Source organism: Lepisma saccharinum, chromosome 13 (assembly GCF_977018435.1).
Source record: "Lepisma saccharinum chromosome 13, izLepSacc3.1, whole genome shotgun sequence".
NCBI lineage: Eukaryota > Metazoa > Arthropoda > Insecta > Zygentoma > Lepismatidae > Lepisma > Lepisma saccharinum.
Window position 1 is genome coordinate 85,212,329 of NC_139241.1, and position 12,756 is coordinate 85,225,084.

At 40.1% G+C, this 12,756-nt stretch overlaps 1 protein-coding gene across 2 annotated transcripts in view; it reads left to right on the top strand.

The window, feature by feature from the left end:
- The window catches only part of LOC145997487 (monocarboxylate transporter 2-like), a 356,030-nt gene that overhangs the window by 87,640 nt on the left and 255,634 nt on the right, over positions 1-12,756 (top strand). For both annotated transcript variants that reach the window (XM_083134590.1, XM_083134591.1), the window contains one exon: positions 827-1,426. In XM_083134590.1, the coding sequence (XP_082990716.1) occupies positions 1,096-1,426 (331 nt within the window). In that variant the 5' untranslated portion in view covers positions 827-1,095. The remainder of the gene's footprint in view (positions 1-826; positions 1,427-12,756) is intronic.

Consider the following 12,756-nt stretch of genomic DNA (forward strand, 5'->3'; position numbering starts at 1 on the left):
CCACACACAACACGGAGGGGAACCATAAAAGATGTCTGGGGAAGTGGAAAACAAACGCGGAAGAATCACTGTAGTGGCTTTAATGAGAAGTAACTGCAGCCATCAATACAGCAGTTGTTCAAAGTGACGCACCCTGCCTCGATACAGGCATGACAGCGTAGCAATAAGCTCTGTCGCATTCGCTCTAATATCCCAGGAGTCGTTTGAACCAGATCACAGGCTGCAAGGATTCTTGCCAAGAGTTCCTCTACATTACTCACAGGTGTCTCGTACACAACACTTTTGACCTGACCCCACAAAAAAAAATCAAGTGAGGTCAGGTCAGCTGAGCAGGCAGGTCAAGCAACAGGTCTGCCTCTCCCTATCCATCGCTGAGGGAAGGTCTGCGTCAGAATATCACGAGCACGAGCTACGAAGTGGGCTGGGACCCATCATGCTGAAACCAGATGTGTTGACGAACGAGAAGTGGGACATGTTCCAATAACTCTGGGAGGATGTCTCTCAGAAACACAGTGTACACTGGTCCAGTTAATCGTGGCAGTAAAAGATACGGACCTATTAAATGTTCCAGGGCATGCACGGTGCATTCTTTCCCCTTTCTTTTATGGTTGCCTGCCCTTCGAAGGTTTTCGCTCGTTACTTTTGACTGGAGCATTTCCGGACCAAGGTTCCCTGTCTCATTTTGTTGGCGTTTGTTCCCTTCCATAATCCCTTTAAGTCTGTAACACGGGCACAGACACACCCTGTATATGTAAAACGTATGTATGTATACCGTGTATACTAATGGAAACATACTTTAACTTGCTGATTTTTCTTCTCCTTGCAGGTTACACCAGGAATTTCCGTAACAAGACAGAAATGACATGATTCTCACGTGTCTTATAGTAAAGCTGGATAGTGAATATTTACAAGACATCGGCGCCACCACGTCTTTAGCAATAAAAATTATTATGCGTGCTGTGTTGTGAAGTGTGCACTAAGATTCCACCAAGGTTCACTTGAGAATATAGTTCGGGAGAAATATTTCTTCAAGCGAGCGCAAAGTGCGTGTCCAACATGTAAGGATGCGGATCATATAAGACAACACTGTCCGTCATGTTGCCAAGAGGAAAGCCATTGGCGGCCGATTTGGACAGTTATTCCAGCGATGAGGTCGCCCCCGCTTCACCCCCTTTCTCACCCTCGATGTCACCCTCGCCTCCTCTGCCCCCGCCCTACGCCACGGGGAGGCGCTGGGCGGAACTGATGCAGCTCAGGAAGAATCGACAGCAAAGAATTCGTCAGGAGAACAGCGCCGCGTCGGTCTCTGAGACTGATTCGTGTCCCCAGTGCCGATGTCGGTATGAGAAGTTGCAGCGTCACAACAGCACCCACAGCGCACACAGTGCCACCACTCTCAACAGCTACACCAGCACTTCGAACAAAGGTAAGTGTGTAACATTTTGTCTTGTACTCACTGTAGGGCAGAAGGTATCTCCTGGTACAGTTCCTGGCCTCCGCGATAGTGTGGTGGTAGCGTCGTCGCCTCGTAGTTATACAGAACACACAAACACGCCTCATCAAAATTAAGTAGCGTGTGCAATGCTCTTCGAGAAATGGTAGACATCTCAAGCACCCAAACTGTAAAGTGCCTTTATATGGCAAACTTTGATGCTTTACTAAGATACGGGATTATGGTTTGGGGTAACAAGGGCCACTCCAATGTCCTTTTTATGCTTCAAAAAGGAGCTATAAGAATCATAGCTGGAGTAAAGAAAACTTATTCATGTAGAACTCTTTTCCGTAAATTTAATGTGTTAACTCTCCCCTGCATATACATTTATGAATACTTAATTTATGTTAAGCAAAATATTTCCAACTTTGCCACAAATGAGGAAATACATGGCCTAAACACAAGAAATAAAGACAGACTTCACATAAAACACTGCCGCCTTAACTTACAAAAGAAAGGTCCCTTAAATTCTTCCATAGATCTCTGCAATAAACTACCACAAGATGTGAGGAAAGAACCAAAATTGATGATATTCAAGCACAAGATAAAATCAATGCTTCTGAAGCATGTTTTTTATTCTATAGCTGAATACATGGAAGCGACTTTTACATAAGACAATATGTATATAATGTAGTTTAATCACTTATTATTCTTGTAAATTTAAATGTCAAATGAAGGTGGATAATTAGTATCACCTAGAAGTAGGCTGTAATGTTCTATATCTTCTCATGTTATATTCTTTGTGATTTTCATATAATACCAGAGTAAGACCCAATTTTTTTTACAATTTTTGGCTATATATTTTGTATTTGTAAAATCTATTAATGTAATATTGTATTGTAATGTAAGTAATGACATGTCCTATATTACCATGTACTATAATTTGTACTCACCGGTAGTCCTTGGACACAAATAAACTAAACTAAAGGGGCCGGGTTCGATACCCGGTGGAGGCACATTGCACAGTGGTTCGGATGCCATTTTAAACTGCAGATCCAGTCATAATTGGCCTATCTGTGCATAAAATGGTACCGTTCCTGGCACTGGATGTTCTGTCGTCTTCTAGAACACCTTGGCAGCCATTACGTGAGTGCTGCCACCTACTGAGAGGAATTCTGGGGTTCTCTGCCAACCAGAGCTTGCCGTTCCTTTTGCGAAGGGAATTTGAAGCCTTAGTTTCCACATTCACCGCGGACGTGTGAGGAAGGAAATCGACATGTAGCAAGCAGGTGTCTCAGACAGCGAGAGGGTAGAATAGAATGGAATAGAATTTATTTCCAGCATGAGCATTTACAGCTGTACATACCATACAAAGGATGAAGTACAATTTTCCTACACCCTTCCTCCTCTCAGTCTACTTCCACATTCACACTGCTTGGGAGTTCACAAACACTATTTCATTTCAACTCTTTCACTACACTTACACTGTTACCTGAGTGATTCCTAAATTTTCTCACATTTATTTATTTAGTAGCCTCCCACCGTTTCACACATGTTCGCTATCCCCACTGAGCTTCTTTGCTCTCTTTGCCCAGGCATTATGTAGGAAAGTTCCCAGATTCCTTATTTGCGCCTCCCCCCTCTCGGTCTCTCCCGCCTAATAACTCTTGTCATTATATTCTCAATGTTAGCTTCATTTATTTCCCTCATATATTCTTGTCTTGCCTCCCCTGTTTCTTTGCACTGGAGGAGAATGTGAAATTTCGTCTCGTCTCACCGCATAGCGGACATTCTACGATCCCGTTTAAGTTTAACTTGTGTCCACCCCCAGTCTGAACCAGGCCAATCCTGACCTTTCTTTTGCCACACACAAATCCAAATCCAGTTCCTCCTTCCCCATTCTCGATCCGTATCCACTATTTTCGCTGATGTTAACGATATTTTTGCGTCGCATTCTGCCAAAATTTTCTGTTTGTTAATGTCTTCCAGTCTGCACGTATAGTCCCTACCATCCGCATATCAATTCTCCCCTCTATTCCCTCTTCCCACATCCATCCCAGCCCTATACTCTATAATTCTGACTTTATTTTTGCTACCCATTGCCTCCCATTACCCTCACCTATCTGTGATTGTACACAGAGTCTCTTCAAATTTCTCCCCGGTGATCAGTTTTTACCAGTATTTAATGCTCCTCATTTTGGCATCCACTTCCTCTCTTAATTTTCCTATTTCCCTAAGTGCCTCACATGTTGCCGTACCCCTCCCTACTCCTGGCCCTTCTTTTAGGAATCTAGACTGTACTATGTTTAAAGTTTCTGCTCCCTCCCAGACCCATAGTTCGATGCCATAGAACAGTGTTACCTTAACCGTGGTCTCGTATAGACACCCTCCAGAATTTTGATTGGTATAATTCGTACTTTTTATTTTATCTTTCTTGTCTTTTCCAACGCAAACATTGCTTTACATTTATTCCTGTGTACGTGCGTTGCCCACCTGCCCGTCATTGTCATCACCATGCCTAAATAATCGTACTGTTTCACCCTAGCGACACTTGTCTCTCCGTATTTCCATTGTTCATCCTTCCCAAATACGAGGACCATTTTTTTTCAACCTCCGATGGACCTTAAGAAAAAGATAAGTGTAAGTAACGAAATGAATTTATTACCAAAAGTTACGTACATACCTGGTTACTTTTCGAAATAATCGCCGTGAAGATTCAGCCATTTGTCATATCGTGGGAGGAGCTTTCCGATCCCCTATGCGAAGAACGTTGCCGCCAGTGATGTGAGATGGCCCTGAACGTTGCTTTGAAGCTCCTCTGACAATAACCAGCTGCATTGATCGTAGTCCCTGGTTCCATAAACTCAACACACCTTTGTGGTACCAAAGAACGGTAGCCATAACCTTCTGGTTGTTGAAGGTTTGTTTGGTGAGTTGACATTTTTGCAACGGTCAAATCAGTTACTATTCTCGTGTCTCGGATTACATTTATAATCAGTGTTGTTAAAGGTCCAAGAATTTTAAATAAATTCAATTGCGGTCCAAGAGAGAAAATCAGCAAGCGTAAATGGGTTCTGGACCGTAAAGAACCTTTTTACCTGTAAAGTATTTCAATTCGGTCGGTTACCTGTAAAATATTGTAATTCGGTCGGTTACCTGTAAAGTATTTCAATTCGGTCCGGTAACCTTTTTTCCAGATCAATTTAAATACGGTCCAGGCTCCTGTTCCGGTCCTGCAGAGGAAACCCAGTAGCAATTTATGGGTTCCTGAACCATTGACAACCCTGTTTATAATATCAAGAAAATACATCTTTTCTCTGTCATGTTTGTGACGTATACCTTCATTTCGAAAGAAATTATAATTGTAATTTCCAAATTTTAATCTTTTTTCATACTCCCTGCCATCTTGTGAGAAAAGTGTTGGTAGGTGTTAAGTCGTTTTCTTATCAATCACGTCAGTTGAAAGTTGTGACGTAACGGTGACTGATTCAACGCTGATTACTAGAAAATAAGATTTGACCATGGGAAGCTTCCCTACTGCACATACTTTAATTGAAAATCTGAGGTAACCTGTAAAATTCTCGTCCTGGGATTCCCATATATGAGCCTCATGACCAGGTTGTTTATTTCAGAGTTCCCTTCTGATATTAACGATTATTTCTTCATGTGATGCAATTCGAATATAACGTTCGCAGCCACTGATCATTCAGAGTGGCCGATTCTAAATTCTGTAATAAACATTTTTAGTTTTTACTCATATCGAAACCTCAATAATCTCAAAAGTAAAGGAGTTCCCATCAGGAATTGAGCACGAAGTTTCATAGATTTTCTATCATTGAGAAATTAGACAGGATCTACTGAAGCACCTCATTTGGCGTTCTCAACGTTTGCTGGAAGGACATTTATGAACAATTGAAACAACAGAGGTCCTAATATTCATTCTTGGCAGATTGGAATAACTATATTTCCAAGTCTGAATAATATTACTATCATAGGCGTAGCTAGAACTTTATATTTGGGTGTGCACAAAGAAAAAAAATGAGGTCTTGTACCTTTTTAATAGCATATTTGGCAACACAATCACTTGGCTCTTTAACTGCACTGATGTTTATAAAGGAATATAAATTCACTAAATGACAGTTGTCACGTACACAAACTGCGTTGCTTTTCTTTGAAATAAAGGACCATAGATGGCAGCATGCAAAAGGAACAACGGTTATAAAAGAGGCTGCATAAATAAGTTTGGAAAGTGGGTAAGAGATGGCACCACCTAGGAGAACTTATACGATTGTAAATAGAGACAACGGAAAGAGCAGATGTGATGAAATAGTGATTGTATATATTAATACTAATTATAAGGAAATAAATAAATAAGTTTAAAATAATGACAGGATATAAATAAGGAGAAAAGGGGAATTATCATTCAATAATGACATACGATATTAATATACAAAAGTAAAGAAGTCGAATTGCAATTTCGAATTTGTGTCTGTCTTTTTTCGGTTCTCACGAACTTAGAGTTTCGTGTGGGTTTTGGGTTGTTTTTTCCCAGGTGTAGCGCCATCTCACGGCAGCACCCAAGCACCTTTGGAGGCGCATACATTGTAGCTCCAAGTTAAGGTTAGCGCCGGCTAGGCGGCGATCTTTAACTAACCCCTTTCTCTTTGTTTATTTGAAAGATCAATATTTACGTATAAAGGGATGCCAAAGAAACGAGGGAAGAGAGGTGGTAGAAAAATAAGAGAATCTCTTCTGGCAAGACGAGTAAGGGAAGGAGGAGAAATAATACAACCTCCAATTATCAATTATGATTCACTCGGTCTTTTGCACGACGTTTCTAAACAAGAACGGGGATATAAGTTGCAGCATATAGATATACATACTGGTCAAGGGAGTGTATACAAAGATATAAAGGGAAGCTCATTGAAGGATCCACGGACAAAGAATAATCCAGATAGCAAGGATATGAAATGTTATTTAGAAAAATCAAGGAACGAAACAAAAGATGTAAATAAAGAGTAACGAAAGGATGAGGAATAAGGATGTAAATATATTGAAGAAGGAATATTGGAGACTATAAGAAGAAGAAGCCTTATTAATTGCAAGAAGAAGGCAATTTAATTATTGATTACAAGAAGAAGAGAATTCATTAATCAGAAGAAGAAGATGTTATATTAATTATAAGAGGAAGATGTCATACTGATTATAAGAAGAAGAAGCCATAAGAAGAAGACGCCATATTAATTATAAGAAGAAGATGCCATATTAATTATAAGAAGAAGATGCCGTATTAATTATAAGAAGAAGATGCCATATTAATTATAAGAAGAAGCTCGAAGAAGATTAGTTGTAATTAATAAAAAATAAAAATAGAAGAAAATTACTGTATGAAAAGACTTCAAAGGATATTTAATATTTGTATATAATTAATCAAGAATATAGTACGAATTGTACCCTCAGTAGTGGGTTAAATCTGTTGTTTTCTTTCCATATATTTGTAGCGTTAATAACCCTGATCTGTACCCAGAGGTATCTCATGGTCTCTCCCCTGTGCTAAGCTGGTAGGTGTTTACGCGAGGGACGTGGCATAGTGTTGAAAATTTCTGAATATATGTAGTAGAAAAAAATCAAATTGCATAGAAATTACACACACACACAAAATGTTTATAAATGTTACAAACAAATACATCAAAATACACGTTACCTATAACAAGAGACGTCTGTCAAAAGGTACAATGTTCTTAAACTCATCAATAACTTTATGTACATCAATAGACGAAGCTTTTTCCTGTTCCGCAAATAGCAAGAGCAGGGATTCTAATCTATCCTGCTTCTGAGTTGCTCTTAATGTAGTTTTAACTTGGGTAAGCCTGGAGAAAGCTCTCTCTCATGTGCAGCTTGTGACAGGTATAGAAGAAAAGAGCTGCAGTACAGAGTAGAATGCAGTAAATATCTTCTTTCTCCAATGACATCGAAAAACTACAGACACTCGTTTCATCAGCGATAATGCACGGGATTATACCAAGTAATGACATTTTCAACTTCTTACAAACTGCCACTTATTTTCTCTGTTATTGAAATATCTGTATTTAATTCTCTTTGATAAAGCAGCCCATTAGGGTGTGCCTAGGTACACCCGGCACACCCCGTAGCTACGCCTATGATTACTATGTGTTTTTGTCCCATTTTTGGATAAGCTACTTATGGTCACGTTCTGTTTGTTCATTTGTCAAACACAATTCAGCTAGTTTATTCTACACCTCGTGGATTCCATACTGGCAGTGTCCCAAAGGTGCAAGACCGTTCTTGGTCTCGCAGTTCAGTCTCGAAGTCATGAACTGGAAGCGAAAATCTTTCGAATTGCACTTCGACTGCAGCGCCAAATACGATCGGTAGATAAACTACGTGTATGATCCCGGAGAACATGGCATTCGTAGTATGTGGACACGTCACTAGATGGCAGTGTGATGAATGGTTATTGTACACAGGCCAGTGGTAATTCATCGATGAGAATTCATCGATGAGTTAACCACCGTTCTTCGGGAGAGAAACGCCACAGAAACATGTTGGTAACTACCATATTATGCTCCTCTTTTGTTCCTGTAAAGCTTCTATGCTTCCAGACTTGTAAAAACACATGTGCTACGATGTTATCTTTAAGAAAGTTTGCTCGCTTCCTTATCCTATACCTGGTACACGTGATTTGCATTGTTCATACATTCCACAATACAATACTATACACTGCCCTCTTCCATTTGTATATATCGGATTTTCGGGCTAGTCCCGCACTTTTGAAAAAAAATAATGTTGCCATGACTTATGCCCCAGCCCTCGTATTAGAATGTGTATTAGAGTATATGAAATACATTCAGTGTGTGTGTGTGCATTGGCAGAGGAGAAATACGGTTACCCATCGCTGTTTTGTGATTGGTCGATATATTGGAACTCGTTCTCAATATTTATTACAAAAAATGTAAAACTATTTTACTGTTTTAAACTCCGGACATGTGCGATTTGGAAGTAAGATGAACCATCCGGTTCTTATATATGTATTTACATAACTTAAATATCTATAATTGAAGGAACTTGTGAAAATAAATATTATGACAGATACGTAAAATTCATTCAAACTTTTTAAAATCTCACCGTCAAAGAAATATACATGTAAAACTCTGAGGCAACACCTTCCAATATTTCCTTAATTTTATCATAACTTTGTTTTCATTGAACAAAGTAACGAAGCACCATCTTCTGCTAAATTACATAATTAGCATTTTACTTTTACACAAAGCTAAAATGATTACAGTATTAAAGGTATTCGCAAACAAAATATAAGTCGAAAACATCTGATTACTAAGTGCCATTGTTGCATATTCTCTATCGCTTGTTTCACGTTTAATCGAATCATATTCTTTAAGATTTAGGGGAAAATGGGGTAGCCCTGGACATGTTCACACAGTGATGTGCTTCTTGGTAAGAAGATGCAAAATTGTTTTAAAACAAGCCTGAAATATTTATTTGGAATGTGATCTTTATTGACAAAGCAAAGTTATCGAAAAAAATGTAGAAAGAAGTACATGTACATAAACAAATGACAATACAGATCGCTACATTTTACATATTTTCACATATTGGCGGGTACCACCGGACACTTAAGATAATTGAAAAAAATCATATTCTACACTTGGAAGGAACAATAAGAACACCTACCCACGAAGTTTACAGATATCACATGTGTAATGAATATCAGTTGATTCGATATCGGTGCAGTTGTCATGTGCCCAGCCATCGCAGGATTGACACTGAACCCAGCCTTCATTGAACGTTTCACCGCAAATGATGCATTCAGTTGTGCTTTCCTGCTCGTCTGGTCGTATGTCCTCTTTGTTATTGTGTAACGTAACAGTGGGGTCAAGCGTGATCGCACCAAGTAATTAACTGGAAAAAGGCCGTACGGCAATCACATATGCAAAAGGAAATTTAAGACCCACACTTTATGTTACAAGTTGTATTTTTGTGTCGTACTTCCTGCGCGATGTCGCAGGAGTTTACGGGCGGCACGCACAAGAAGCACGAGACAAAAGCCCTGAAATAAAGAAACTTGTAAATTACGCAAAACGTACACAGAAGGTTTCAAAGGGTCCGACAATGAATAGCAGCAATATATCCCTTCTCCACTGTAATCAAAGTTTAATGGTGGTATTCTCCCAACGTGATTTCCTTTCTCCTCCCCTAACTATCATAAACACATATATATCCTCAGTAGCCGCTTTTTACGTTAACTTCAATTTGGCTTGCGACCAACTTTCGGTCATGCGGCTCTTACTGTCTAGAATGTATAACAAATAAAAATTAAGTTACCCCACATTTCAATTAACAAATAGATATATTCATGGTTTCAATTTGATACACTTTTATGAGTACAAACAATCCCAAAATGTAAGAGTTGGGAGCAATTTCAACGAACAATATATTAACAACGGCCCGCGCGACCTGCGCGCTATTTTACCTCCTTGTATAAATTCTCATTCAATTTCAACAAATCACGAGCAAGCATAAATATACAGATCAGCTTAACAACTATCTTATTTCTTTACTGGCTGACACAATAGAATACTTTACATGTGGAGATTTGTCCTTCTAAAATAGCGTGCATTGCATGTTTAATAAGAATGCCCCCTTTTATCTTTACTTAATCAAGAAAATGCCTCTTTTTACTTCAGTTTCACCTGCCGTATTTATTTTACCCTATTAGAGCATCGTTAGTGCTACCAAAGTATGGACGGGTTGGCTATTAAACTACAAGAAAAGCAAACTAGGGGAAAACGGTGGGGACCACAGTCTTCTACATCCCTTATTGCCAAGTACGGACGTGCGTACATTTAACGTCGCTAAAGCAAGTCTTGAGCAATCGAGAACGACAACTTTCACTGCCAAGTTTAATGCACTGCCTGCACATATGATATTTTACGGAACGTTCATTAACTAGTTGCCCGCGCTTTATGTAACATTTACTAATACCATTTTATGAAAACCACGTTCGCATAATTTGTATTAAGTTCACACGTGCATTACGCACCTTTTTTTTCTTTTGCCCCTACCAACGCGCACTTACCAATATGTACATTGGTTTCAGACACTATCAAAATATTCACCGTGAAAACAAGGGCAAAGGGGGCAAAAGGAATGGAGGAGAAACTATTGTTTTTCTCGTAGTTTCCCTTATTTCAAAGTTCCGTGAAAATGAAAGTGAGTAATCAAATTTCAGCAGAAAACGGCGAACAAAAAAATATGATCATATTCCCATATCACGGTCAAGAGTTTGTTTTGTACGTACCTCACCACTAATGTTCAATGCATGTAAAAAGGCAACGCCATCCTTCCACTTAGACAACAATACTCATTTAACTGGCTTCTCCCCGTTAGCGGTTGGCGTGGCAGGCTTCACTTCAACAGGCAGTGGTCGGGTACTATCTCTCGCCGGTGAGGACTAGATGTCGTGCACAAGAACAGGTCTGAGCCGTTCGCAGCGGGCTTGCGAGGTGGAGAGCGAGGGACGAACTGCCTGCCCGGTGCTGCAGTATTTTACGAGCAAAACTGTGCGGCAAAAATCACCACTAGAGGCAGCACCAGAGAGTCATCGTGAGGAGGAACGCCCTCCGATGGCTAAAAATTGAACGACACTTTTCTTCAATTTTTAAATATGTAAGGTTTGTAAATACAAAAGTAAGGCAAACGTTACAATTGTCACAAGCAAGCTGATCGTGGTCCATTAGCTTCTTGCGTCCTTTCTTTGCTAGTACATGTGTTGAGGTCACCTTTCTTTCAAGTTGCTTCTTATATGGTGAAGATGTTAGTATCTCACTCACTGCAGTTCTTCTTGTTCGTGACGCTAAACGTCTCTTACGATTTTCTGGTAATGGTGATAACTTTTCAATAATGGAGAGCCCTTTGCTAGTTGATGGACGAGGAGATTCAGGTTCCTCGGTGACATGTAGAGAACGTGGATCCACTGCAGACGACGGAGAAGAAGCAGCCCCCGTTGCCTCCACCGCTGCTGAAGTTGAAGGTTCTGGGTCTTCACAGGTTTGCGGAGTGTAACATCTTTCAACGCGAGTCACGTTTGCGGGCAGGTAGTCAATGTCTTTGAATATATTACGGTTGAATGGATATATTCCAGTGCACGCAAATCCATTGAGAGCAATGTCCATGCGACACACCTTACGGTATGCCTCTGCAACAAGGTGCGCTACATCATAATCGGTTATCTTTACTCCAGCATTCTTGCGCATCCACACCGAACAAGCTTCATTGTATCCTCCTTTAAACGGTTTCATAAAAGACCTGTCAAGGGGCTGAGTCTTGTGCGTGGTACGTGGAGGAGTACTGAGCATATGAATACTGTGATCCCTCGCATATTGGATCACTTTCAAATCCTTATGACTGCAATGTCCGTCAACAAGTAGCAGAACTGGGTTCTGAGGGGAAGGATGACAGAATTTCACAAAGTGTTCCGACCAAGTTACAAAAGTATCACAGGTCATCCAACCAGTACTTTGTGCTACAGCAATACTGTCGGGCGGAGAACCAACCATCAGCCTGTCATTGAATCTCTTGCGCGGAAATATGAAGAGGGGCGGTACAAACTGACCAGTAGCGCTCATGCAGAACATCAATGTTATATTCCTACCTCTTTCGCTCGACGTCATCTTTCCCACGCCTCGTTTCCCTTTCTCACATGTTAATCCCAAAGTAATATGAACACACGATACACCCGTCTCATCCGCGTTGAATATTCGTGATGGTGGAAAAGAATGTTTCTCCATCTGTGTGCCCAAATTTGTGAACTTTCCAACTTGTTCCTTATTAAAACCTGTTGTTCTCATTATGCTGGTAGACTCAGGTGTTCTAAGGGACAAATCGGGATGTCGCTTCATGAACTGGTAGTAAAAATCTTACCCAGCACTCTGTTTGTCTTTGTTGAACCTGTGATTGATTTTTAGTTCTTCAGCTAAATCAAACGCAAGCTTCAGGAATTTTTTTTGCGATAATGGCATTAAACGATCAGCTAACTGTTTCACATGGCATTTGACCTCCTCTTCATACCTGTCGGTGAAAGTATTTTCGAATCTTCCTAACTTAGGTGAAACACGAAATTCCATCCTTTGTTTTCGCTGCGAAAGTCTGTCTTGCAGAGAACTTTTCGGGACACCAAATCTATCCGCAGCTATTCGCACACTAACTTTCTCGGCAATAACATATTCAATTGCCGCTTTCATGTCATTTTCTGTCCAAGACCCGCGAAGACCTTGTTTTTTCTTTTT